At 50.7% G+C, this 24,999-nt stretch overlaps 2 protein-coding genes across 6 annotated transcripts in view; both read right to left on the reverse strand.

The window, feature by feature from the left end:
- Positions 1-306: 306 nt before the first annotated feature.
- On the reverse strand, positions 307-9,042 carry Miip (migration and invasion inhibitory protein). The gene is made up of 10 exons (XM_051171758.1): positions 8,833-9,042; positions 6,368-6,568; positions 5,751-6,116; positions 5,300-5,384; positions 2,615-2,723; positions 2,479-2,531; positions 1,992-2,121; positions 1,780-1,876; positions 904-1,038; positions 307-668 (listed from the first exon to the last, which is right to left on the reverse strand). Exons 2-10 carry the CDS (start codon positions 6,488-6,490, stop codon positions 597-599), a joined length of 1,170 nt encoding a protein of 389 aa, XP_051027715.1. The 5' UTR covers positions 6,491-6,568; positions 8,833-9,042; the 3' UTR covers positions 307-596.
- A 6,925-nt stretch (positions 9,043-15,967) lies between these two features.
- Positions 15,968-24,999, reverse strand: part of Mfn2 (mitofusin 2) — a 30,013-nt gene continuing 20,981 nt past the window's right edge. For all 5 annotated transcript variants that reach the window (XM_051170972.1, XM_051170971.1, XM_051170975.1 and 2 more), the window contains 8 exons: positions 24,006-24,132; positions 23,576-23,680; positions 23,262-23,364; positions 22,391-22,611; positions 20,656-20,811; positions 19,349-19,545; positions 18,074-18,208; positions 15,968-16,597 (listed from right to left, as the gene is read on the reverse strand). In XM_051170972.1, the coding sequence (XP_051026929.1) occupies positions 16,528-16,597; positions 18,074-18,208; positions 19,349-19,545; positions 20,656-20,811; positions 22,391-22,611; positions 23,262-23,364; positions 23,576-23,680; positions 24,006-24,132 (1,114 nt within the window). In that variant the 3' untranslated portion in view covers positions 15,968-16,527. The remainder of the gene's footprint in view (positions 16,598-18,073; positions 18,209-19,348; positions 19,546-20,655; positions 20,812-22,390; positions 22,612-23,261; positions 23,365-23,575; positions 23,681-24,005; positions 24,133-24,999) is intronic.

Raw genomic sequence — 24,999 nt, forward strand, 5'->3', positions numbered from 1 at the left:
CTGGTAGACAGCCATCTGTCTAGATCTGAGAGCTACAGGAAAAGCTAGAATCCAGAGCAGGGTCCAGTACATGCCCGTAACCCTAATATTCGAGAGGTGGAGGCAGAAGGATAAGAAGTTCAAGGTCATCCTTTGCTACATTATGAGTTCCAGGCCAGCCTGGGCTGTGTGAGACCCTAATGCAAAACACAGACAGGTCACACTCCCAGGGATGGGTGTCCTCCTCCGGGTAGCCAGTGTCTCCTTTAGGCAAAGTGAGCCCAGCTGAGACCAGGACACCTGGACATCGAGGGGACCATCACCATCAGGAAAGACAGGCTTCCACTGGGACAGGAAGTGTAGGGCCCTGAGCTTTATTCACACACTAGTCACAGCTCTTCCTCCCCTCTACCCTAGAGTCCCTACTTTCTAGACCCCGGGGAGGTAGACGGGCCAGACCTGGACCCTCTCATCTGCCCGATCCAGGAGAGACAGCAGAGCCACTTGGCATCTTGTCAGGTTTCAGCCTCATCTTGAGGGCTTCCAGCTCTCAGGTGCGACATCCTCAGGGGAAGCTGAGGGGGCTAGCAGAATACTGTCCCTTCGTGGTAGTCAATCTAGTGGGATGGACTGGGCTGGAGAGCCTGAGGCTCTGACCAGATCGGTGGTGGGACCTGTGCTGGCAAGGCCTGCAAGGTAAATGGGGAGGTGTTGGGGAGCTACTAAGGGACAGATGAATAGGAACATATTAGGGGTCACTAGGGGATAGGTGGCACCACCCTCAGCCCCTCCTGCACCTGCCAGTGGGGGCCACCTTCTAGGTTAGACTGAAGCAGGTGCCCAGGAGTGTCCAAGTTGGAGGGCTCCCCATCTTGACGGGACCTACCCCACCTGGATACTTTCCCACCCCAGGCTGGACCCTACCAGGAGGGATGGGCTGGTGGTGGACAGATGCCGGCGCTGCGATCCACAGGAGACAGAAGACCAGAGGTCCAGGCTCTTGGGGACAGATCTTTTCTCAGACTTTGGAGGGAGGATGTCCCAGCCCAGCAGACAGTGCTGTGAAGAGCAAAGGTTAAAGGCATCTGCCAGCTGTACCTTTGGGAAAAAAAACTCTGAGCAGCCACAATGTCCTCCCTTGCAGAGGAAGGGGGCAGCTCCATCTACCCACTGGTTACCCTAGACACCCCAATCTCTGTCCCTGTTGACCTGGCCACCCCAACACTCCCCAAGATAGGAGAGGATTTGGATATTAGTGGAGTCCTTCCCACACTGGAGTTGCCCCTGAACACTCAAGTTGCATGACTTCACCAAGCCACTCTCAGGACCCCAATACTAAGGTGGGCCCCTTTCTACCCACTTTATATGGGAGCCAAAGGGTCTTTTCCCTCTTCTCTTCTCCCAATTACAGCTACTCTGTCCTCCACCAGGCGTAGGCAGAACACCCTTTGACTCCCATCCTGACTAGGAAATGGGACACAGAAAGGTCTGAGTTCAAATCCAACCCTCCCACCAGCTCCACTCTGCCTCTGTGGCCTGTGTAGGGCTAGGGTTAGACAGTGGCTGCTGTGGCTCTGGGGAACAGCCCTCCTAAGAGCTATGCATGTGGTGCCCAAGACCTCAGTGAACAGGGCCCATGTAGACACCCATCGTAGATACCATGTTGGGGACAGGTGCCACATCTACACAGGTGAAGGCCAAAGCCTGCACCCGCCTTGGAGCAAGCTCTCTCCTCAAAGCTAGCTCAGGATCCTGGCCCCATATACCCTTGCCTTTTCCCTGTTAGGGCAGGCAGCTTACCCGAGGCAGAGCCAGAGTGTCAGATGCATCAAAGCTCTTCCGTCTATGAATTCGATATCGGTGTGGAGGGTCCAGGATGGATAGGGGGATGCTCACCCTGGGTAAGAGGGCAGAGCGCCAAAATCATCAGGGGCCACATTCTGCACCCCATCCTAGCTGAAACTATTCACTGGGGACCCCTGGGATCCCAATGCTCTCGATATCCCACTCACCTGACTTGCGCGGGCTCCTCCAGAGTCTCAGGGCCCCTCTGGTCCCGGGGTGTCCCACAAAGACGGCAAGGGGCACCCAGATCCACCGGCACAGGAAACAGGCGTCGGTTGACCCGGTAACAGTACACACCTGTGAGTCCCATGATACAGCAGTCTCACTAAGCCAGGGAATTTGGTGCCAGGGCTGCAGGCTGTCCATAGTCATACAAGCTACACCATTCACTGAGGAGTCACTCTGAGCCAGTATTTTACAGCCACTTTCCTCCCAAAGACTTAGGTCCGCACCTAAGTTCAGGGAGGCATGTCCTCCAGGGGGAGAGCTATACCTGGCCATTTGACAACTTCTGGACAGAGGTGGTGACAGAGGGCAGGACCTAGGGCCAACCAAAGTCTCAGGATAGGATGGGTCCCACACTGTTCAGATACCAGACTGCCCCACCTCCCCGAGTTCCCAGCTCGGAGTGACCTGGTGCAAGTGTACACTCACATTCGTGGTCCTCTTCCACACCACTGCTTTCCTGTAGACCTGGGAACACAGCTCTGGGGGTGGAGAGAGAGGTGAGCAGGGTGAGTGGTGGAGTCCCCCCAACCACCCTAGGCATGCCCCGTGCACCCCTGCTTACTCGGGGGAGCTGCAAACACAATCGTCTTTGTTGGTTTCTCGAAACCTCTGCAGCATAGAGAAGAAGGCCTCGGGTTTCCTGGTGACTGGAGAGCAACTGTCTAGGGACCCTGGGATGAGCAAAGCACCAGTGGGTGAGCTGAGTCTAGACGGGCAGGGGCCCCACATCGCTCCTAGGACGAGTGACCCTCTGTGAGTGGCAGCTGTGTTTGAGTGTGAACCTGCCCTGCTCTAGTCAGCACGCTCACACACTTATTTCACTTGAGAGACAGTAACTACGTAGCCCTGGCTGCCCTGAAACTCGCTCTCTATAGACCAGACTGGCCTTGAACTCACAGTGACTGAACTCCCCCTACCTCTTCAGGGCTAGGATTAAAGGTGTGTGCCTCCATGCCCTGCTTAGCTTGTTTTGTTTTGCTTTTTGACACAGGGTTTCTCTGTGTAGCCTTGGCTGTCCTGAACTCACTTTGTAGACCAGGCTGGCCTCGAACTCGGAGGAGATCCATCTGCCTCTGCCTCCCTGAGTGCTGTGGTTCATTAATGGTTGCGTGCCACCACCACCTGGCGCGTACTTTTGTTTTAGAGACAAGGTCTCATGTAGCCCAGGCTGGCCCCCGACTCAACACTTTTGCTACTGCCTCCCAGTGCAGAGATTATGTGCATGCATCTGGCTTACAGCCCTGTTAGCTGGGGAAGAGCAGGAAGCTGGACGAGGCTCCCACTCTGAGGAGGCTGCATTCTGAAGGATGACAGATTCAACACCGAGGGCTGGAGAGATGGCTCAGCGGTTAAGAGCACTGACTGCTTTTCCAGAGGTCCTGAGTTCAATTCCCAGCAACTACATCGTGGCTCACAACTATCTATAATGTGATCTGGTGCCCTCTTCTGGCCTCCAAGTGTATGTACAGGCAGAGCAGTATATACATAATAAATAAATAAATCTTAAAAGAAAGATAGATTCTAGGAAGCTGGAGGCCAGAGCCAGGTGGCTGAGTGTCACAGGGCAGAGGTTCCAAGAGAAGTCTGACACAGTGACCAGATCACAGACCAAGGAAGTCACAAAAACAAATAAAAAGAATACCCCGTAGGTGATGAAAACATGGGCAAAAACCCTGGGACAGGCAGGCTCTTGGCATGTGTGAGGAACAGTCAGGAGGGGAGCATGGCCAGGGCACAGTGAGGGGTGAGGGTGGAGAGACAAGGCTGGGAGTCTGAGATGATCTGGGGACAAAGAGTGTCAAAATCAGGTTGGCCATGTTTTTATAGGATTCGACCTCAAGGCTAAGAGGTGAAGGAAAGTGGGGGTGGGGGCTATGGGGGGTGGGTGGGCAGGTTTGTGGGGAGGGCAGCTAGAGAGAAGTCATGGACTCTAGAAATATACTAAGGAAGTACTAGCGATTGTACTGTGGTCAGGACATGCAATATGTGTTGATTTTTTGGTTTTGTTTTTTTGAGACAGGGTTTCTCTGTGTAGCCCTGGCTGTCCTGGACTCACTTAGTAGACCAGGCTGGCCTCGAACTCACAGAGATCCACCTACCTCTGCCTCCCGAGCGCTGGGAATACAGGTGTGTGCCACCACGCCCAGCTCCCGGACATGCAATATGTAAAGGCAGGCAGAATCAAGGCTGGGCCCAAGAGCATAGCCTGACTTACTAGGTCCACAAGGTTGCCATTTACAGAGACAGAGGAAGAGGAGCTACACACAGGAAGGGGGAAATAGAAACCAGGACCTTGGTTATGGATGTGAGACTAAGATACTTTTAAAAATTACATTTTATTATTTTGTGTGTGTGTGTCTAAAAAATTATTATTATTATTATTTTGTTTGTTTGTTTTTTGAGACAGGGTTTCTCTGTGTAGCCTTGGCTGCCCTGGACTCGCTTTGTAGACCAGGCTGGCCTCGAACTCACAGCGTTCCGACTGGCTCTGCCTCACAAGTACTGGGATTAACGACGTGCGCCACCATGCCCGGCTTAAAAAAAAAATTATTTTTAAAGTGAGGTGAAGTGGCATACACCTTTAATCTTAGCACTCAGGAGGCAGAGGCTAGGGGATCTCTGTGAGTTCCAGGAAGCCTGTTCTATTTAGGGAGTTTCAGGACAGCCAGTGCTATGTAGAAAGACCCTGACTCAAAAAAAAAAAAAATAATAATAATAATAATAATAATAATAAAAACAAAAAACTAAGATGCTAAGGTGGGGCTGGAGTGGTAGTGCATGTGTTTAGTCCCAGCACTGAGGAGGCAAAAGCAGGTGGGTCTGAGTTCTGGACTAGACTGGTCTATAGAGGGAATTCCAGGGCAGCCAGGGCTATACAGAGAGACCCTGTCTAAACAAAGAAACAAACAGAAAACCGGCTGCTTTTGCAGAGCTTCAGTTCCCAGCACCCGCAAGGTGGCTCACAACCGTCTGTCACTCCAATTCCAGCCTCTGAGGCCCCCTTCTGGCCTCCACAGGCACCAGGCATGCACACCATGCTCGGACGTAAACACGCACATCCATGGTTAAAGTTAACAAGGAAAAGCTGAAATGGCAACGTTTCTGCCCCATGCGTTCTAACACGCAGTTGACAGTACCGAGGCGGAAGAGGATGAAGGGAGGACAGGAGCCTGGCCTCCACCAATGCTCAAATACAGAGCACCTTCATGGGTGTCCAGACTGAGCTTAGTCCAACCCTACCCCTCACCTGTAATCCAGTCAGAGCCCAGGTACGACTGGGATCGCCAGCTGCTCTCAGATACTGCAGGCTCCTGGGAGAAGGTCACTTTGGGCTGAGGAAGTAGACAAGGAGGGTACAGGCTAGACCATCGGGCCTGGCCCAGAGGAGGTCCCATTTCAGGAGCCCTTAAACTTAGACGCCAGCCTCGGCTGGGGAACTCAAAAAAGGTAAGTTTGGCTCCACTTGGGTTGTGGCTTTGAACAAGCCGGAGCGCCAGCCTCAGTCTTTCTACCTGTTCAACAAGCCTCGCCTCCTTCTTCCCAAAGTGCTGACTAAGAACTAATAGCAGTTACTGGGCACGTCACACTGAACCCTCTGGAAGCTGTAACCCCTCCAGGAGAAGCTTTTCCAGGAAGAGTTTATCAGGGAAACGGTGGCTCAAGAAAGCTCCCTGTGATTTCTGGGAACTCTGGCTTACCTTAGACGGCCTGCTTGGTTGTGACAGGCCAGACCTTGGGGCCTGTGTCTTGTGAGGCCCCAGACCTTTTGGTCCTGTCAAAGGCATTGGCCCCTTCAGACCTTCAGTGGCTAGCAATGGCTCTGAGGGGGACCCCAGTCCATCCTGGGCTTCCGGGTGTTGGCATATGGCAGGTGGGAGAGAGTCCGCCCTGGAGCTAGCCTTGCCGTCCCAGGACATATCAAACATGTCATCTCGAGGACTGTCCAGTGGGTCCCACGCGTGTCTTCTGTCCTGTGAGCTGGGGGCCAGTGAGGAAGTGGAAGAAGTCTCTTGGGACAGTGGCTTTTCTAAGTTGCCGCTGTTGCTGCTACAGTCCAGGTTTGACTGCAAGAAATAGGGTCAGGTTACCCAAGCAGCAGGCTGGCCACTGCCCAGCTACTCTGGCCTGCTCTGGACACATAGGTCTTTACCCTGCTGTGGTCTTGGAGTGTCCCAGGCCAGTCTTATCCTCGCCCTACTCTACACTATCAGTGAAATGGGTGCATAGGATAAAGTTGACCCTGGAGGTTTGAACATAGTCACAAGAGATAGGTGGTCTTTGCCTCTACCTGGCCATTACCAAGATGGCCACCCACCTCTGACACTGCTCTGGCCACCGACCGACACATGGCATCATGGCCGGCCCACAGCTGCTTCAGCAGCTCCACACTGAGCAGCCGAAGCTGAAGGGGGTCTTGAGTCTCCGCCTTCTTGGGCATGGGCCACCGCCTCTCACAGCAAGGTCACCGGCTCTGGGTTGTCGTTTCTTCACAGGAGGTGCCCAGGCTAGGTTCCACCTGACATCAAAACAGCAAGGACGAAAGGTAAGGAGGAGGACTATGTCGAACAAGCCTGGATTCAAAGCATCACTGGGAGGCCGGGCGTGGTGGCGCACGCCTTTAATCCCAGCACTCGGGAGGCAGAGGCAGGCGGATCGCTTTGAGTTCGAGGCCAGCCTGGTCTACAAAGTGAGTCCAGGATGGCCAAGGGTACACAGAGAAACCCTGTCTCGAAAAACCAAAAAAAAAAAAAAAAAAAAAAAAAAAAAAAAAAAAAAGCATCACTGGGATCCTCCTTAGTTCTGTGGCCTCACCCTGGTTACTTAACCTCTCGGTGCCTCTGGTCCTCACCTGCTAAATAGGGTAGCATAGTGCTTACCCTACCAGGCTGTCAAGGGGTCCGACACTGGGCAGCGTGTGTTAAACCCTTAGTACAGCACTCAATAAAAGTCCATCACGCAGGGAGTAGTGGTGCACACCTTTAGTCCCAGCACTCGGGAGGCAGAGGCAAGTGGATCGCTGTGAGTTCGAGGCCAGCCTCGTCTACAATGCGAGTCCAGGACAGCCAAGGCTACACAGAGAGACCCTGTCTCGAAAAACCAAAAAATAAAAAAATAAAAAAAATTAAAGTCCATCACTATTAACCCTGCTAAGGTGTGCTTCCTAGCCCGCCAAGAGACTAAGACTCCCACTGGACCTTCCCTATGTAATCTGATTCCTGGGGCCTGGGAGACGGCGTAATGGCTAAAGGTGCTTGCTGCCAAGCTTAACAATCTGAGTTCAATTCTCAGGGCCTACATGGTGGAAGAAGAGAACTGACTCCCTCAGATTGTCTTCTTAGCTTCATATATGTATCATGGCGTGTGCTTGCCCATGCCCACACACCAATAAGAAAATGGGGGCTGGAGAGAAGGCTCAGTGGTTAAGAGCGCCGTGAGGTCCTGAGTTCAATTCCCAGCAACCACATGGTAGCTCACAGCCATCTATAATGTGATCTGATGCCCTCTTCTGCATATAAAGTACTCACAAACAATAAATAAATGAATTAAAACAAATAAAATAGTTTTTTGGTTTGCTTGTTTGTTTTTCAAGTTAATCTGATTCCTTTATCATACAGAAATTACTCCAATGCTAAGTCAAAGCTTAGTAACTTGTGTTAGCCAGTGCTAGCATTGAACCCAGGACCTGCAGCACCAAACCTCTTCTCTGCACATGTACCGCAAGGTTGCACAGCTATTAAGTTATCAAAAGCCTTCAATCCCAGCACTCGGGAGGTAGAGGCAGGTAGATCCCTGTGAGTTTGAGGCCAGCCTGGTCTACAAAGTGAGTCCAGGACAGCTAGGGCTACACACAGAGAAACCCTGTCTCGAAAAACAAAAACAAACAAAACAACAACAAAAAAGTGAGTATCAAAAGTAGGTTCCTGGGCTGGAGAGATGGCTCAGAGGTTAAGAGCACTCTCTGCTCTTCCAGAGGTCCTGAGTTCAATTCCCAGCAACCATGTGGTGCCTCACAACCACCTGTAATGAGATCTGGTGCCCTCTTCGGGTGTGCAGGCAGAACACTGTATACATAATAAATAAATTTTTTTTTTTTTCCAAAAAGTAGGTTCCTTGTTGCTGGGCAGTGGCTATTTCCCCTGACATTCAAACATCTCCCTCCTGTTAGGAGAAGCCCCCTCCTCAAGGTTGCTCCTCCTAGGGCAGGGGTAAATCAGAAGCCATGCATGGGGGGGGGGGGGCGGTGTCAGTGATGCAGCTGCCTTTGGGTCATAAAAGTTGCCATAGTAACTCCAGTACATTCATTAGTTCACACAGCCGCATTTGAGTGGAATCATTTCTCTGCTCTATTGGCTGTGCTCTGGGGCAAATAGGCCTATGTTGAAATAAGACTCCCGATTAGGGGTCTGCACTTAGGAAAGCCTGGCCCTGACAGAGTTGGTAAGATCCTGGGAAACCTCCTCCTTCTCCAGCCAGCTTTGGTCCCTCATAAGTTCAGCTTAGGGACACTTCTTTTTCTTCTGGAAGAGATGATCGCAGTGCAGAGTGGCGCTTCCCACCTCTCTCACAGCCCCAGGCTTGGACTCCTCCACCAGCACCAGACCCCGCCGGCCCTTTCCCAGCCTTGTCGTCCCACATGGCCCCGGGGGCTTGGGTCTGGGTGCACGATGCAGGGGGCGAGCAGAGCAGACCGCAGCCTCTCACTCAACGCGCACCCACACGGTGCACACCGGGTCTGGGCGCTTGGCCCTTCTCTACCCGTCTAGCCGGACGTAGGCACACCTCTCTGGTCCCAAGACCAGCGGCCTCCTTGGAGGAAGAGTCTTGATCGCTCTCCACCCTGACGCCGAGGTTCCCAGCAGTCCGGGGTTCCGCCTCTTCTGCCCCTTTGTAACGCAGATGCGGGGCCTCCGCCGCTGTCTTGATTGGCCAATTGGAAGAGCCAGGACTTCAGACAAACGTTTATTTCGCATCCGGAAGCGGCAGTTTCAATTTGGGGGTGGGACTTAGTAGGGCCTCACTACCGATTGGTTAACTGATAATGCCAAGTCTACCAACTCCAACTTTACATAATGGCATGGCTACTAGGAGGACAGGTTCTGATTGGTCAGTGGCCCGGCTACGCAATTTCCTGATGTGAAGCTGCGAGTGGTTGAGGATGGGTGGACCTAGGCAAAGCGTCCCGGCTTTCAAGGTTTCTCTGTGTAGCTTTGACTGTCCTGGACTTATTTTGTAGACCTGGCTGGCCTCAAACGCAGAGATCCGCCTGCCTCTGCCTCCCGAGTCCTGGGACTAAAGGTGTACACATCCACGCCCGGCTCTTTTTTTTTTTTTTTTTTTTTTTTTTTTTTTTAAAGAGAGAAAAATCGCATTGGAGAGATGGCTCAGAGGTTAACAACACTGTCTGCTCTTCCAGAGGTCCTGAGTTCGGAGGCAAAGATTTAATAGGGTGGGGACTGAGGGAGAGAAGTCAGGGGGAAAATTACAATATATAGATCCTGTAAGATTTCAGCCAAAATTTAATGTAGTACAGGCTGGCCTCAAACTCACTGTGTCATGAGGAATCTTCCCAACTCCTTTTTAACCCTGCAGCCTCTACCTCCCCTAGTGCTGGGATTACAGATGTGTTCCAGTACACCAAGTTTGTGTGGTGCTGGGTAAGTGTTTTTCTTTAGGTATTCTCAAGGGCACTGTGTTTCTCATAGCCTTGGAGGACTCTTGAAATAAATATTGTGGAGTCTACGGTAAGGAGCCTGTTTGGTCTCACTGGCTTCATTCAACAAGCCAATGTAATGATACATATTTTAGGCTGCAAGTACTGAAGGGCTCAGTGATTGTACAAATGTCACTCTGGTGACGAGGCAGGAGTTTCTGTCAGAGTCTTGTAAACAAATTCCTAGCCAGGTGTGGTGCCGCACGCCTTTAATCCCAGCACTCAGGAGGCAGAGGCAGGCGGATCACTGAGTTTGAGGCCAGCCTGGTCTACAAAGTGAGTCCAGGATAGCCAAGGCTACACAGAGAAACCCTGCCTCAAAAAAAAAAAAGCGAGTCCAGGACAGCCAAGGCTATACAGAGAAACCCTGTCTTAAAAAAAAAAAAAAAAAAAAAATTCCTGAAAAAGCCATAGTCCTTGGCCAACCAGTCAGGAGCAGCCAGGAACCCTGGCCTGAGGAAGATAAGATTGCTTAGCTACCAGTTTGAAGAACCCCTAACTCCTTACTGGAGTCAGTAGCCTCAGGAACACCTACCAGTTTAGGCTGGTTTGAACCAATTCAGAGAGCCCCTAGCCTACCTGAGCCCTAACCAATCCCAGACGTACTTGTACCCTTGCTCCTGATCTGTGCCAAAAGAGGTAAATATTACCTAGCCCGCCTTGATACCTCCCTTGATGACCTATAAAAAAGCCTACATGTTCAACTTTGGGCTTTTTGCCATCTTGCTTTGCATAGGTAGGGACACCAGTGCACTGGATCTCTGCAGAATAAAGGCTCTTTGCTTTTGCACACAACTTCAGACTTCTGATGGTCTCATGATCTGGGCATAACAATTTCTATTCTATGCGCAATACTGGGGGTGAGGTGGAGGGGGAGAAAAAAACTCATGCAGCAGAGATGAAGTGCCTTGCCAGAGCACTTAAATCAATGCAACTCCATGGGTGTGGTAGCCCACACCTTTGATCCCAAGCACTCAGTAAGTAGGCAAGAGGCAGGCATCTTTGTGAGCTCAAGGCCAGCCTGTGGGACAGACAGGGCTATAGAGCAGGAAGCTGTCTCAAAACAAAAAAACAATACACTGTGTCACGTTAGTAGACAAGAGGTCAAAGCATCCGGTCCCCCTTTCTTAGGGGTTGGACATGGAAGGTATTGCAATCTTTTTTCTTGTGGTCTTGTAACATTTGAGAAAGTCCAATGTATTATGTGGGTGTGGTGGCACTGGACAGGACAACAGAGGCAAAAGGATCATGAATTTGAAGCTAAATAAAACCAAAAGTCACAGTGACACATGCTTTTAATCCTAACACTCAAAAAGCAAGTGGATCTTTGTGAGTTCAAGGCCAGCCTGGACTATATAATATACACACATACATACATATATATGTATATATATACATGTGTGTATATATATGTGTGTGTGTGTGTGTGTGTGTGTGTGTGTGTGTGTGTGTGTATGGAGAGAGAGAGAGATACACAGATGAACTCATAAAGAGAGGAAAGGTGCTGGGCATGGTGGCACATGTCTTTAACCCCAATACTCAGGAGGCAGAGGCAGGCAGGCCTCTGTTAGTTCATTCTGAGTTCAGCCTGGTCTACAAAATGAGGGCTTGTTACACAGAGAAACCCTGTCTCCAAAAACAAAGAAAGAAGGTGGGGAGGAAAGGGAAAGAAGAGAAAAGAAAATGCTCTGAAAGTTACCTTTGGTGTCAACTTGACTGAAGAAATGCCAACACTGTCTGGGGGCGGGTTGACAAAGGATTGACATGTGAGGCAGTGATTGACGGGGGGAAAGCCCACCTCAATGTGGGTGCCACCTTCCAACTGACAGCAAAGATAAAGTCAAGTCAGAGACTCCAATGGTATATGAAGATTTTAGGTGACTGTCCAGGCAGCGAACTGTCTCTGTTATATTTATTTTTGTTTTGGAAGCTGCTTACCTGTACTTCCTGCTTACTCATTTAATTTTATTCCTTCTCAAGTCTGATGAGGTTGAAGACTATAGTTTTACAATTAAGCTCAGTTGCTTGGGAGTTAAGGAGATGTTTTACAGTCTAGATGTTTTTAGGCTGATAGATACAAGATATGATAGAGATTGGATTAGGTTTAGAACTTTAGACTCACCAAAATAGTTTAGATAGTATTTTCTCCTAAATTGCCAATACATATAAACTAAGCACTATGCATGTAACTTTTATATATGGTTTTCCTGATTATCTCATAATTGATCTTACTGTATATAGTTTATTATATATATATATATATATATATATATATATATATATATATATATATATATATATCCTTTTATTGAACTGAAGTGGGGAGTGTCTTGCCCTGAGATCAAGTTACTGCCCTGCCACAGGCATTGTTATGAATGTTAAACAATCTCCTGTACCAATGTGATATAAGGAATGTTCCCCGGTTATCTCTGATTGGATAATGAAGATGCTGAAGCCTATGACGGGGCAGGAGAGGTAGGCGGAGCTTAGGTTCCTGGCCTTGGGGTCTAGAGACCAGGAGGAGGGGAAGAGAGGCAGAAGAGATGGCAGGAGGCGAGGAAGAAGTCCCCGTGGGGAGAATGGAGCGTGAGCACGTGGCCATGAGGACAGATTGATGGAGCAGAAGCTGCCCGCGAGCCATCAGATTGGCAAGTGACAGGCATTGGCGAATGGTTGGCTTTTATGTGGGTTTTAAGGACAGTCGGATTAGAATAGCTCAGAATCAGCCCAGCATAGTGCCTCCAGCTTAATAATAAATCATAGTCTCTTGTGTCTATTATTTTGGAAGCTAGTGGGGTTAAAGAAAACGCTGCTGCCGTACTAATTTCCTGTGTTCATATATACAGAATGATTAATTCATTTTACAGATTTCACTCCCCAGGCTGTATTCAGGTGTTACCTAAGATCTCCTCCGACCACACCATCTTCTTACCTTTCCACACCTTCCTTACACACTTATCTTCTGACCTCTTGACATTTAAGGAATTGATCTTGGCTCTTATTCACAGACAAGCTCCATAAAGGTTGGCTTCCCCCCCCCCCCTTGCTTTTCGAGACAGGGTTTCTCTTGTAGTCCTGGCTGTCCTGGAGTCTTTTTTAGACCAGGCTGGCCTCAAACTCACAGAGACCCACCTGCCTCTGCCTCCTGAGTGCTGAGATTAAAGGCATGTGCCACCACCATCTGGCTCAGGCAGGAATTTTTGTCGGAGTATTGGGAATCAAACCTAGAGCCTCCTGTACATTGGGCAAATCAATTGCAGGGATTCTCTCACCCTCAGAGACAGGGCCTTGACCTAGATTTGTAATTTACTACATAGCCAAATGTCTCTTTAGACCTCTGGTCCTCCCAAGTGCCATGAGTTACACATGTGCACCACCATGCCTGGCTCGGAAGCCTGTAGTCATTATTTACTAGGCCAACTGCTTACATCTGTTGAATCTTTGTGTGCTTGTGGATCCTGCACGCTCTTCTGGCCTCTGCAGGCACTCGATACACACGATGTACAGACATTCATGCAGGTGGAATCGCCATACACAAAATAAAAACAGCAGGACGTGGTGGGTACAGGCCTTTAACCTGAGCACCCAGGAGGCAGAGGCAGGCAAATTTCTGAGTTCAAGACTAGTCTGGTCTATATAGTGAGCTCTAGGCCAGCCAAGGGGTACATAATGAGACCCTACCTCAGAACAAAATAAAACTCTTTTTTTCTTTGTTTTAAGTACAAGAGTCACTATGCAGCAGTGTGGCTGGCCTGGACTTTGCTTTGCTGGCACCCTGTCACTGGACAGTTAAAACCCCCATACCCTTGGTTCTCCTCACTTTCCAGTGAGCTGATGAAGCAGGGATGAATCTGGCCTTGCCTGAGAATTAACTCAGAGTGTGGTCTGAGGAAAGATCTAGAAGACCTTTCTTTGTGAGCCAACACCCAGTGGGACAGCAGCAGCAGCAGACTGCAAACAGAACCCCCCCTCCACTTGGTAAACTTGGTTCACACACACACACACGTACTAGATCATGTGTTTCTAGCGGAGGGGAAAATAAAGGGCACATTTGAAAGCTGATGGGCTTGGGGAAATTAAGATTTGAGTGCACAGGCTGGCTCTAGCCTTCCCTCCTCTCCCCTATCAGCCCAAGATGTTAGGATAGCAGCTAGTCTTATTTCTCTGAACTTTAGTTTCCACAAAGGGGCTGAATTCTCAGCATACACACACTTGAATGTCCTAGAACTCGGTCCACCCACAGGTTTCCAGGAGCACTTGAGCTCCCCGCAAAGTCCTGGACTGATAAAAATGTGAACAGAATTGCTCTCCTCAGAGACCAGAACAGCCCTTCCAGAGCCCGCTCTAGCAGGGCAGACACACACCCTGTCCTGTGGGATGACTGTTCTGTAACACATGCATATCCTGTCTTATGCACGGGTAAGGGGATCGGTTCAGGGTGAGGAAGGACAGAGGCACCTGTAGACAAGCAGAGGGGACAGGGAGAGACGGCTGGATCTGAGGAACCACACGAGAACTTGGACCTCCACCCTGGATGGGCTCCGGATGCTTGGGGTGTGGCATGTGCTGAAGGTCTTAAGAGGCAAGTGTAGGAGAGGAACAGGGTAGGAATTGGTACTCGCATCAACCCGGGCAGCTGTGAATGGAGGAGGAAGATGTCAGGGTCTCAGATATTTAGACAGAAAGTGGCAGATCAGGAACAGTATGTGTGACATTTGTGGCCTGGGAATCTGAGCGGATACAGTCACCATCAGTTGAGCTCAGTTTCTGAGGCAGAAAAGTTGGTGGGTGAGGGTACAACCTCAGTTAAAAGGACACATGCAGAAGGCAAGGAGAACCCACCAATGGCCTCTTCTACTCCCAAAGCCCTTCAAACAAGAAAGGTCACAGGCCAAGTTCTCAGAAGGCAAAGTGGGGAGGCTGCTGACTCACTCGTGTTTTACACGAAAAGTGAATGTGTGCAGTTACAGAGAACTCTCTGTACAGGAGTCACTCCAGGCCCTAGGAGGCTGGCCATGTCCTTTCTTCTCAGACCTTCTTCCCTGCCAGGCAGAGAGCTCACACAGGGTCACAATGGGGCTTTATTTTAGTTTCCAATATGATCAGCAGAGATACAGGTAACTCAGGCAGGTGCATCACCTTAAATATATCAGAAGCAAACTCACTGTGTCAGGCGCCTTTTGTGGCCCAGCAAAGATCACACAACAGTTAGCAGCAAGAAACTAAAGTGCTCTGCTAAACGTCTCTCAGGTACTGGCTCTCCCTGGTGATATAAATGGAACTTTTATTTATTAAGCTCAAATTTTCATCTATTACTCAGGGGCTACACTGAAAAATAATTGGTGTTTATTCTGTTTTTTTCCTCCCAAAAAAGAACATTCACTGGGATTATGTGACACTGATTTGCCCTGACCTACTGAGGTGACCCATCTGTCCAGCCTGGCAATACACTCACAGCCTCTTTCCATTCTTGGCCAAGACCATCACTGTCGCAGCAAGCAGGGTAGACTGAGGGGCAGGTGAGCACATGTGCAGGAGAGGATATGGCCATGGGGCACCCAACCAGCAGGACAGTGTCCCCCAGGAAGGCCCTGGCTGTGGGCTTCTGGGAAGGGTTGGAGCCCAATGATTTCTCTCCGAGCCTCTCTACCTGTTCTAAAAAGGCAGCATCACCCTGAAACTGCTTTTCCCAGACACTCAACGACAGTGACCGAATCTTCCTGACTCTGACCATTAACAGCTTCAGCACGCAACAAGGAGAAGGTCAGAGTTACGAGGCTGAGCAGCAGCAGGAGGCTTCAGGGTCAGAGGCAGCGGCTGAAGGGTCACAGCTGTAGGAAAATGGCTGCCCGGCTTCTCATGTTGTTTTGTGGCCAGCCGCAGCCATTAGCAGAGGATACAGAACAGGGAATGGTGGCCACAGGGACCTTGCAGCAAGGTGGGGATGAGCTGGGGTTAATGACATGAGCCTCCCAGCCTTGTGAGCCCCTCAGTCCTAGGTCTTCTCCAGGGACGCCTTCTTCAGCCATCCCAGGCCGCCCATCTTCCTCCATGCTTCCTGCTACATCCTTAAACCACCTGTGGCAAACCTGTTCTCACTAATAAGTCAGGACTAACAGGCCAAGAGCTGAAGTAAGAATAAGGGCCTCAGTGGCAAGAAGGGAGATGCCACACACCAACAGCACCACCATGGCAGATTGCCCTAGTTCTCCTCCTGAGCCATCCCCCTCTGCTCCAGCAGGCAGAGGTCCCCAGCTTCCCATAAGAGCTGCCTGAGTCTACAGGCCAGGGCGTGCTGAGCCTGACCACCAAGCACAACTGAACGACTCTGCAAGTGGGAGAAAGTGCTAAAGCTGAGGGCCAAACACAAAATACAAGTCCTTCTGAGACAAACTTGGCCGTTCCAGAACTATCCTGAATTCTTCTGGGGAGCCAGTCACCCCCAACATTGTCTCTCTCTGCAGCTGTGCTCAGGCTGGAGAAAGTGGGAGTGTCTGCCGGTGCCCGTGAGGGCTCCCAACAGTCGTTCTGCAGGGTGCCATTTTCAGGAGACCTTATCCAATGCACATGATGAGCAGACACAGGCATGCAGGACTCCTTGGTGCCGAGCTGTCTTCCTGCAGGGTAGGGAGTGACTGGCGCTGAAGGGCTGAGAATGGTACGAGACAGTGGGTGCTTTCCTTCTCTCTGCAGTGGCCAAGGACTGGAGCTGATGGGAGGCATGGGCCTGCCTCTTCTCAGTGCAGGTCCGCCCTGGCTGCCCACTATCTGCTGGGCTGCAGGTACTGGTGTGTGAACATGTTGAGTTCGCTGTCTAGCCAGCCAGCTTTATTCCTGCAAACACAAGATTGCTCTGTACAGATGGCTGCCGTGACAGGTCATAGTAGCCTGTCTGACCCTTTATTTAATCCTTTTGTAGCACTTTCCCATTTTGCAGACGAGGAAAAGGAGGTCACAAGCTCATGGGACAGAGCCAGACTTTTTTTAAAAAAAGAGGTTGGTTGAGATAGGATCTCACTACGTAGCCCAGGCTGGCCTGGAACTCACAGCCATCCTCCTGCTTCAGCCTCCCATGTGCTTAGATTACAGGAGTGAACTGGTTTTAGGTTTTTCTAGTTTGGGATCCCAATGCCTGGAAGCTAGCTTTCTTGATTGACAGGTAATGGGTTGGGTGCTAGCTCAGCTGTCTTTGTGACTACAAGCAGCCCCAGTGGGTGAGCAGTCTGTTCTTGGTAATGGGCAGGAGGGAGGAGGGGCACATCTGCACAGGCCAGACAAAGGAGGGAAAGTCCACTGACCCATCCAGGCTAGAGCTGAAAGCCTCTGAGTACCTCTTCACCAGCTCTGCCCCCGTGGGCCTCTGACATCAGAGGTGGGGGCAGGAAGCCCAGGTCCCCACGAGCTGATGTTATCACAGCCTGAGCAGGCCGAGGACTCAGCACACAGAGTACTTCTACCTTCAGCTGTGCTGTGGCTGTCATGACATTACAGTGTCATCTCAGTCATCTCACAGATGGAAGCCGCAGGACACAGGCAAGCTGAGGGAGTACAGGGCCAGAACCCAGAATGTGGCTCCTCTAACTGATCCTCCTCCCAGAAAACTTCTGAGTTCTACAGAGACCAGCAAGCCTGCTCCTGAGGAGACCTGGTGCTATGCACCCCTGATCCTGGGCTCAGAGTGGACATGGGTAGCAAATCTCACAGAGGGCAAGGAGAACCAAAGTGCAGGCCACCTGTACCCCAAGTTCCATCTGGCCATTTCCTGTGTAGCTCCAGACAAAGGACTCAGCTCCCACAGCTACCAACTTTCCTATTAGAAAGCAGAGCTAAGGTGGGCATGGTGGCACACACCTTTAATGCCAGCACTAAGGAAAAGAACAGGTAGATGGATCTCAGTGAGTTTGAGAGTAGCCTCATTCACATCGCAAGTTCTGGGCCAGCCAGGGCTACAAACAGATCCTGCCTCAAACAAAACAAAACAAAAACAAAAAAAGAAAGAAAGAAAAGAGCTGATGACTCACTCCTCCAGGGACAACAAAAACTGGCTGGGACAGCTGTGCCAAGTGCTAAGGCCCTGCGCTTCAGAGGAAGGCAAGCCGTGAGCTACAGCGTCACAACACTGTCTTGGTCATTCCCCATCCTTGAGGAGCCACTGTGCAGCAAGCTTCCAGCACTAGCACTGTCCCCCACAGAGCCTGGCAAACATTTCGCAAGAGCACTAAATCCCTAAAGAGCTCCTGGTGTCTACACTGGAGACACCAGATGGCAGACAAGCCCCAACTGCCCCAGCTTGGCTACTAGGTCACTCACCTGAGCAATTTGGCTTTGCTTTGAAGTGAATCCAGAGCCTCGACTTTCTTGTTCATGGCAGCAATTTCCTGTTCCAGATTATCTCGGGTGATGTCAACTTGCTGGCACAGATGAGCAAATGTCCCTGACAATTCCCTGAGGGGACAGGGGTAGGATCAATTGGACACATCAAGTTGTTTAGGCAGGGTCCTATTGGTGACTAATCCACCCATCACAAGGGAGCAACTGAGCCCATCCCATGTGCTCTAGCCTGCAGGCCTGCTTTTTGGGATCCTTTCCATCTCTGCTAAAACCACAACAGTTCCTCATGCTCACACCAAAGACACTGGGTATCAGCGCAGGAGGCACAGAAGTCCAGCGGTTAACCTAACCTGGACACGAGAGGCAGGATCCTGACTCTGATGCTCATCAGCTAAGTAGCAAGGAAAGGAACTCATCTCATCTCGAAGTCTCAGTGTCCTTGTGGGTGCGCGCGTGCGTGCGTGTGTGTGTGTGTGTGCGCGCGCGCGCGTGCGTGTGTGCGCGTGTGTTGCTAGGGATTAACTCAGGCCTGGATGCATGGAAGGCAAGCTGTCTACCAACAGAGGCATTGAGAAAGTACATACCAATCAAACACCCAGCTCACAGCCACAGGAGTAAGGGGGAAGCTAGTGCAGAGGGCCTGCCACACCACAATTAGAGGACACTCAAACAGAACAAGCACGGCAGGCCATGCCTGCAATCCAGGACTCGTGAGGCTGAAGCCAGAAGACTGGCCTGAGTTTGAGACTATGCTGGCCTATCTCGTCTGAGATCTGAGAGACAAAGACAGAGAGAGGCAGCACAGAGCAGCACAACTACCTGCCTTCTCTCTGTTCCAAGATAGAGATTTACTTAGCGACAGAGTCTCAGGCAGCCCAAGCTGGCTCCAAACTCCCTGTACACCCAGAGGTGATCCTCCTGAGTCCTGGGATTACAGGTGTAAGACATAAATGCCTGGTCTGCATGACAAGGGCATCAAGCCCAGGGCATCATGCGTGCTAGGCAAGCACTCTGCCAACTGAGCTACATTTCCACCTTTAAAATTTCCTTCATTTTCAGACTATCTTCCCCTGCTGGAACAATGGAGGCTTACCTGACCTCAGCCTTGGACCCCTCTGTCATCCCTGGACACAAAGCTGGCACTACCCTGCCAAAGTCCTGGGGCTTATGATGCTAGCTTCAGGCCAGGCTGAAAGGGAGGTGAGGAGAGCCCACCTATTGGGGTGCCCTCCCTCAGGGCCCGGGGCAACTCACTGCTGGACTTGATGGCTGCAGTTAGAGCCAGTGTAACTGATAATGAGCTGCAGCTTTTCACTGGCATATTCCACAAACTGGCGCTTGAAAGCCCTCTCCTTGGCCTTGGTGGTCCAGGTCAGCCGCTCATAGACATACAGGAGGCCATATAGTCCAAAGGAGAGGGCAATGAGTCTCCAGCCCACTGCTTTCCACACCTGTAAAGATGCATGGTCAATTTGGACCCCACGGAGGCTAAGAGGACAGGGACTATCCAGGACTCCATCTGGAAGTGAGGGAAACTAGGTGTTGGCCACAGGACATAACTTACGGTTAGGACCACTATCCTGATCTAGGTGAGGGCTTTTTGTTTTGTTTTGTTTTGTTTTTTAATGATGGGATAGAATACAGGGCCTGGCACATGTTAGGCAAGCTCTTTCCTGCTGAGCTTCAGCCCCAACCTGAGAAACAGGCTTCTTAAAGAGAAACACAGATGATCCAAAGCAATAGCTTATTGTGATGGCAACAAGAAGCAGAATTCCCCATCGCTCCTCACAGCTGTAGTCTAGTCACAGAATGGGGCTTGGAGCTCAGCATCAAAGCTTTCATGTCACCCATCATCCTGGCTGTATGAACTTGGGCCAGTTTACTTCTAAATTTCTTCATTCACAAAGAAGGAATGTGGTGGGAGGTTAATGCACAGGCTGTTTAGCTAAGTAAACAGATGTTATTGAAGGGTCTGTCAAGGGCCAGTGCTGCAGACCATGCCTCTTCTAGGCCACTAGCTCAGTCTGGGGAAGGGGCCTTGGCTGATCCAGCTTGTACTACATGCTGGGAAAGCAACTCCTGACAGTGCTTGTGACAGTCACACTCTGCCATCACTCTGCCTCTCCATAGTCTACAAAAGAGCATGAGAGCTTGCCAACACCATCAGGGACCTCAGATGTGAGGGACTGTGGCAGAAAAGTATTGAGTCAGAACAAGGTGAGCCCCACAGAAACCAGAGGACAGCCTGCTGGCTTGGGTCAGCGCCATCCAGAGGCAGGAGAGGGAAGGTCAAGGGGCCAGGTGGGCCTCCTCCTTTTAGACCTTTAGTTGCTCCCTGTTCCCTATTTGCTGTTGAAGAAGAGGCCTCAGTGTCAGACGGGGAGAGTTCACACTAGCTCTGGGTTTCTGTGAGCCATATCCAGAAAATGGGAAAACATCCTGTTAGCTGAGTGATATCTCAGTGGAATGACTATGTGAATGAGCTCTAGCCACACAGGTCCCCAGGGCAGACAACACTCACTGAGCCCCAGTGGCCCCTCCCCAAAGCAGGTATCACTGACCACTCCTCCGACCACGAGAATGCCCATGGAGGTCCTGGATGTCAGAGAGGCCAGGCCAGTAACCATGGAGACCATGAGCTCCTCCTGGGTGAGGGAGCCCTGCGGCAGCGGGGGCATACTGGGGTTGGCAGGTGTCAGAGGGACAGGACGTTGAACCTGAAGAGAGAACAAGAAGAACGTTGCAAGTCTGTCATTCAAGCACACCCTCAGCGACCCTCAAGACTAGACAAAGTAGGGCAGGGACTAAGCAGCTCTCCCATTCCCAAGAGGCAGAAGAGGGAAAATGAGCTTTGTATGCACCACAGTGGGATGGCTGCTTCCTAAAACCAGCCAGCCTGAGATGAGCACTGTGGGCATGCCACATGATGTAGCCTGGCCATGGGGTTTGTGTCAGCACAGGACCTGTAATAAAAGTAGTAATTCAAGCATTGTGAGTGAGTGTGTGTGTGTGTGTGTGTGTGTGTGTGTGTGTGTGTGTGTGTGTGTTATACATTTGAGTCTGTATGTGTCTATTTCTATGCACTCACATGCAGAAACTAGAACAAAATGTCAGGTATCCTCCTCTCCTGCTTTCTGCCTTAAAACAGGGCTTCTCAATGCACTGGAAGCTCTCTGTCTCAGCCAAGCTGTCAAGCCAACTTTGGAATAAGAGTGTTTGTGCCCACCAAGACATCTCCTCAGTCCCTGATACACTTTTTATTTTAAAATTTAAAGTGGTGATGTCTTGTTTCAACTTTTAGTTTTACCTATTAGCCAGGCATGGTGGCACACGCTTTTAATCCCACTACTCGGGAGACAGAGGCAGACAGATCTCTGTGAATTTAAGGCCAGCCTGGTCTACAGAGTGAGTTCCAGGACAGGCAAGGCCACACAAAGAGACCTTGTTTCAATCCCCCATATATGGGTGTTTTGCTTTTGTCCCACGTGTGCCTGGTGTATGTGGTCAAGAGGCACGGGAGGCCTTGGACTAGAGCTAAGCACCGTTGGGAACCATCACTGAAAGCTGAGAATGGAACCTGTGTCCGCTGCAGGCTCCACAAGCACTCTCAACCCTGAGCCATCTCTCCAGCTCCTGCTGTTTTCTTACTCTAACATCTTCTCAAATTATTTTTTATTCTAAATGTTAAAGCGGTGCTTTGTAGATAAGTATTTTTAAATTCCCTTTTCCCAGCAGGGCAGTGGTGCACACACCTTTGATCCCAGCACTCACGGAGGTAGAGGCAGGTGGATCACTGTGAGGCCAGCCCAGTCTACAAAGCGAGTCCAGGGCAGCAAGGGTACACAGAGAAACCCTGTCTCGGAAACAAAACAAAACAAAATTCCCTTTCCCCCCTATAGTGTTATGGATCAAACCCAAAGCTCTTGTACACCAGGCAAACCCTTTCCCCCTAGCAGTCTGTTCTGAAGAACGCACACAAACAAGCCTTAAGAAGACATACAGCATTTCCATTTTTGGTTTTTCAAGACAGGGTTTCTTTGTGTAGCCCTACCTGGCCTCGAATGCACAGAGATCCACCTGCCTACGCCTCCCAAGTTGCTGGGATTAAAGAAGTGTGCCACCATCACCTGGCCACCTCTCAGCATTTGAAATTAGGACAAGGCCAAGTTGATAATGGCAGCAATGCTGACCAGTGACCTACATAGCTTCTGCCTTAGGGACCCCCATAGCAGACTGATTGATGCATCTGGTGGCAGGATGGTCTCCAATGATACCCTGGGGAAAGGAGCTTCTTGCCTGATCACTGTAGCCCATCAAGGCCCGGCGGCTGTTCTTGGGGCCCAGGAACCTGTTCACCAACATAGTCCATCCAAGCGAGAAGTGGAACTCAATGTCCTCCTGAAAGTCAGCGCACAGCTTGTCACAGTTCAGGTCATAGCTGAGGGAGAAGCACTGGCGAGGGACAAGCATGTCTATCTGATTGCGCACAGACACAGGAAGAAGGGGCTTCAAGCCATCTGTCAGGGGCACAAGCAGGAAGAGAGTGCATCAGTCAGATCTGTGCCACACCAAGGCCCAGCCTCAGGCACAAAGTCCCCATCAGCTGCTAGAGACGCTGCTGCTCTGAGCAGAGACTACACCCAGGTGGCTAGCTGGTGAAATGGCTGACAGATCACCTTCCCAAAGCTGCCAGTAGTCATGCCAAGGTCTCAGCTTGTAGGTCGTCCCATATGGTGACCCAAGCATAGGTTCCCCAAGTCCATCCCAGAATGAACTCAGAACACACACCCAGAACCCAATGGTAGTAAGTTAAACCACTGCCAAAGGTCACAGGTAAGGAACGGTCACCCTAGTGGACTTATTACTTTTGGTGATGGTGTGTGTGTGTGTGTGTGTGTGTGTGTGTGTGTGTGTGTGTGTGTGTGTGTGTGTGTGTGTGTGTGTGTGTGTGTATGCGCGCGCACGCGCACACGCACATGGGTGTAGGAGCACACAGAGGTCAGAAGCATAGGAGCTCCTGGACGGATCTGAAGTTCAGACAATTGTGAGCCTTCTGACACAAGGACACACTCTTAACAGAGTGAGCTCTCACTCCAGCCCTGTCTTTAGATTGTCTCAGCTTGGCCATGGCAACCCCACAGATCCCATGGTCCCTTGTGGCACTAACCTATCATGTCCTGCTGCATAGTCTGCAGTGAACTGGCGATGGCTGTGGAGCAGCGGTCAGACATGTTCCGGCCCAGGCCTTCCTCTATGTGGCGGTGCAGTTCCTGCCTCCAGAAAAGGGAGGTGAAGAGAAGAGGCACCATCAGCAGGAGTATCTGGGGGTACCCACCCTGCCCTGCCCAGCCAGCTGACCAGAGACGCAGAGGAAGCCTGGGCCTTGTGCCCCTGGCTGTCACTTCCACTCAGGGACTCTGAGACAGGCCAGCTAAGACTGAGCTGCCTTTCCCACCAAGAGCACACTGCTGTTTCACTCACATTCTTATAAACCTTGAGGACAACTGGGGATGGGTGGAAGTCCATCTGGTACTCATCAACCAGCACAGAGAGGCGCCTGATCTCTTCAGCCATGGCTGTGGACACCTGTGGCCAAGGGAGGGTGCAGTTAGCTTCTGCAGGGGAGACTGTAGTGAACTGCACATCTTCCACCCCCCACTCCAGTCTCCCCAGCTCCTCTTGACTTGAAGCACAGAGGTAGAAAATGGGCATTAAAATAGGCCTGGAAAGAGCCCCAGGGGAAACTGTATTTTGAATTAGGGCCAAAGGAAGCTTCCTATAAAGCTGAGGAAGCACTCCCCCACCCCCACCCCCGCTTGGATGAGCAGTTCTTGCTCTTGGCATTGCTGCCACTGAGCTTGACTTTTCTCTGAGTCCAAGCCTCCCCACAGAGCTTTCTCTTCATTCTCACCTGCCTTTCCACTTCCTCTGTCATCTGCTTAATTCGAAGCTTATAGTCTTGAGCCAAGAGCTCCAGCTGCTTGTCAATAAACCTTAGCCTGTCTTGCCGCTCTTCCCGCATTTCCAGACAATAAACCCTGAGAGAGAAAAAGCACCTCTCAGAAACACATGTCCCCACATGGCCCGCACAGAGGAGCCAAGGGAGCTGGGTAGCTCAGCCAGGCCACAGCTCCTGAACAGGGTGTTGGAGGCAGGCAGGACACAGCCACTCATGCCTCAGAATTCCATTAGGAGGAGGGGTAGTGACAGAGAAGAGCGGGGGCTAAGGTGGAGGGGGGGCGGGTAGAAATAGTTCTGCTAACTAATACCAGGGAAAGAATGCTTGACAGGCCAGCAAGATGGCTCATCAGGTCAAACGCTTGTTGTGCAAGCCTGATGACTTGAATTCAGACCCTAGCCAGGTAAAGGTGGAAGGACAGATCTGATTCTACAAAGTTGTCCCCTGACCTCTACACTTGTGCTGTGCCATAGACGCATAATCAAAAATAATGGTGTGAAAACTTTTTCAACAAAATAACAATGAAAGAATGTTCCCTTGTCCAATAATTGGGAAATGAAATAAAAAAGAAACATTACCAGACACCTAGGGGAAATGGCCTTGTCTCAGCTATGGGAATGGGAGGTCGTCCAGGCAAGAGCAGCAGATGCTCTGGAGAGCACCCATGACAAACTGGATACCTGGGTGAGGGCACTTGTTCAGTTCCCAATACCCATGCCAAGTGTCCCAAGAAGAACTAAGAAACCAGGCTGAGCAGCAAAAAAGCAGATGCCATGTCAACACAGGTAACACCATGCTTGAACACGTGTGGCATGTGCTGGGCACCCTACAGTCTTTTCACATTTTCCCCAAGAAGTACTTTTAATCTTGGGTAGTAGGACCGTATATACTCACCATCACCCCTGAGGAGTGGGTGGGACCACAGAAGCAAGGTTACTTAACTCCT

Source organism: Acomys russatus, chromosome 29 (genome assembly GCF_903995435.1).
Source record: "Acomys russatus chromosome 29, mAcoRus1.1, whole genome shotgun sequence".
Lineage (NCBI taxonomy): Eukaryota > Metazoa > Chordata > Mammalia > Rodentia > Muridae > Acomys > Acomys russatus.

Excerpts from the sequence above, each read along its gene's own strand:
- Miip (XM_051171758.1), bottom strand. The coding sequence starts at position 6,490 with ATGCCCAAGAAGGCGGAGACTCAAGACCCCCTTCAGCTTCGGCTGCTC. Across the intron at positions 6,117-6,367 it reads TGGCCAGAGCAGTGTCAGAG|TCAAACCTGGACTGTAGCAG; the intron begins GTGGGTGGCCAT and ends TATTTCTTGCAG. Across the intron at positions 2,724-5,299 it reads GGGCTCTGACTGGATTACAG|GGTCCCTAGACAGTTGCTCT; the intron begins GTGAGGGGTAGG and ends TGCTCATCCCAG.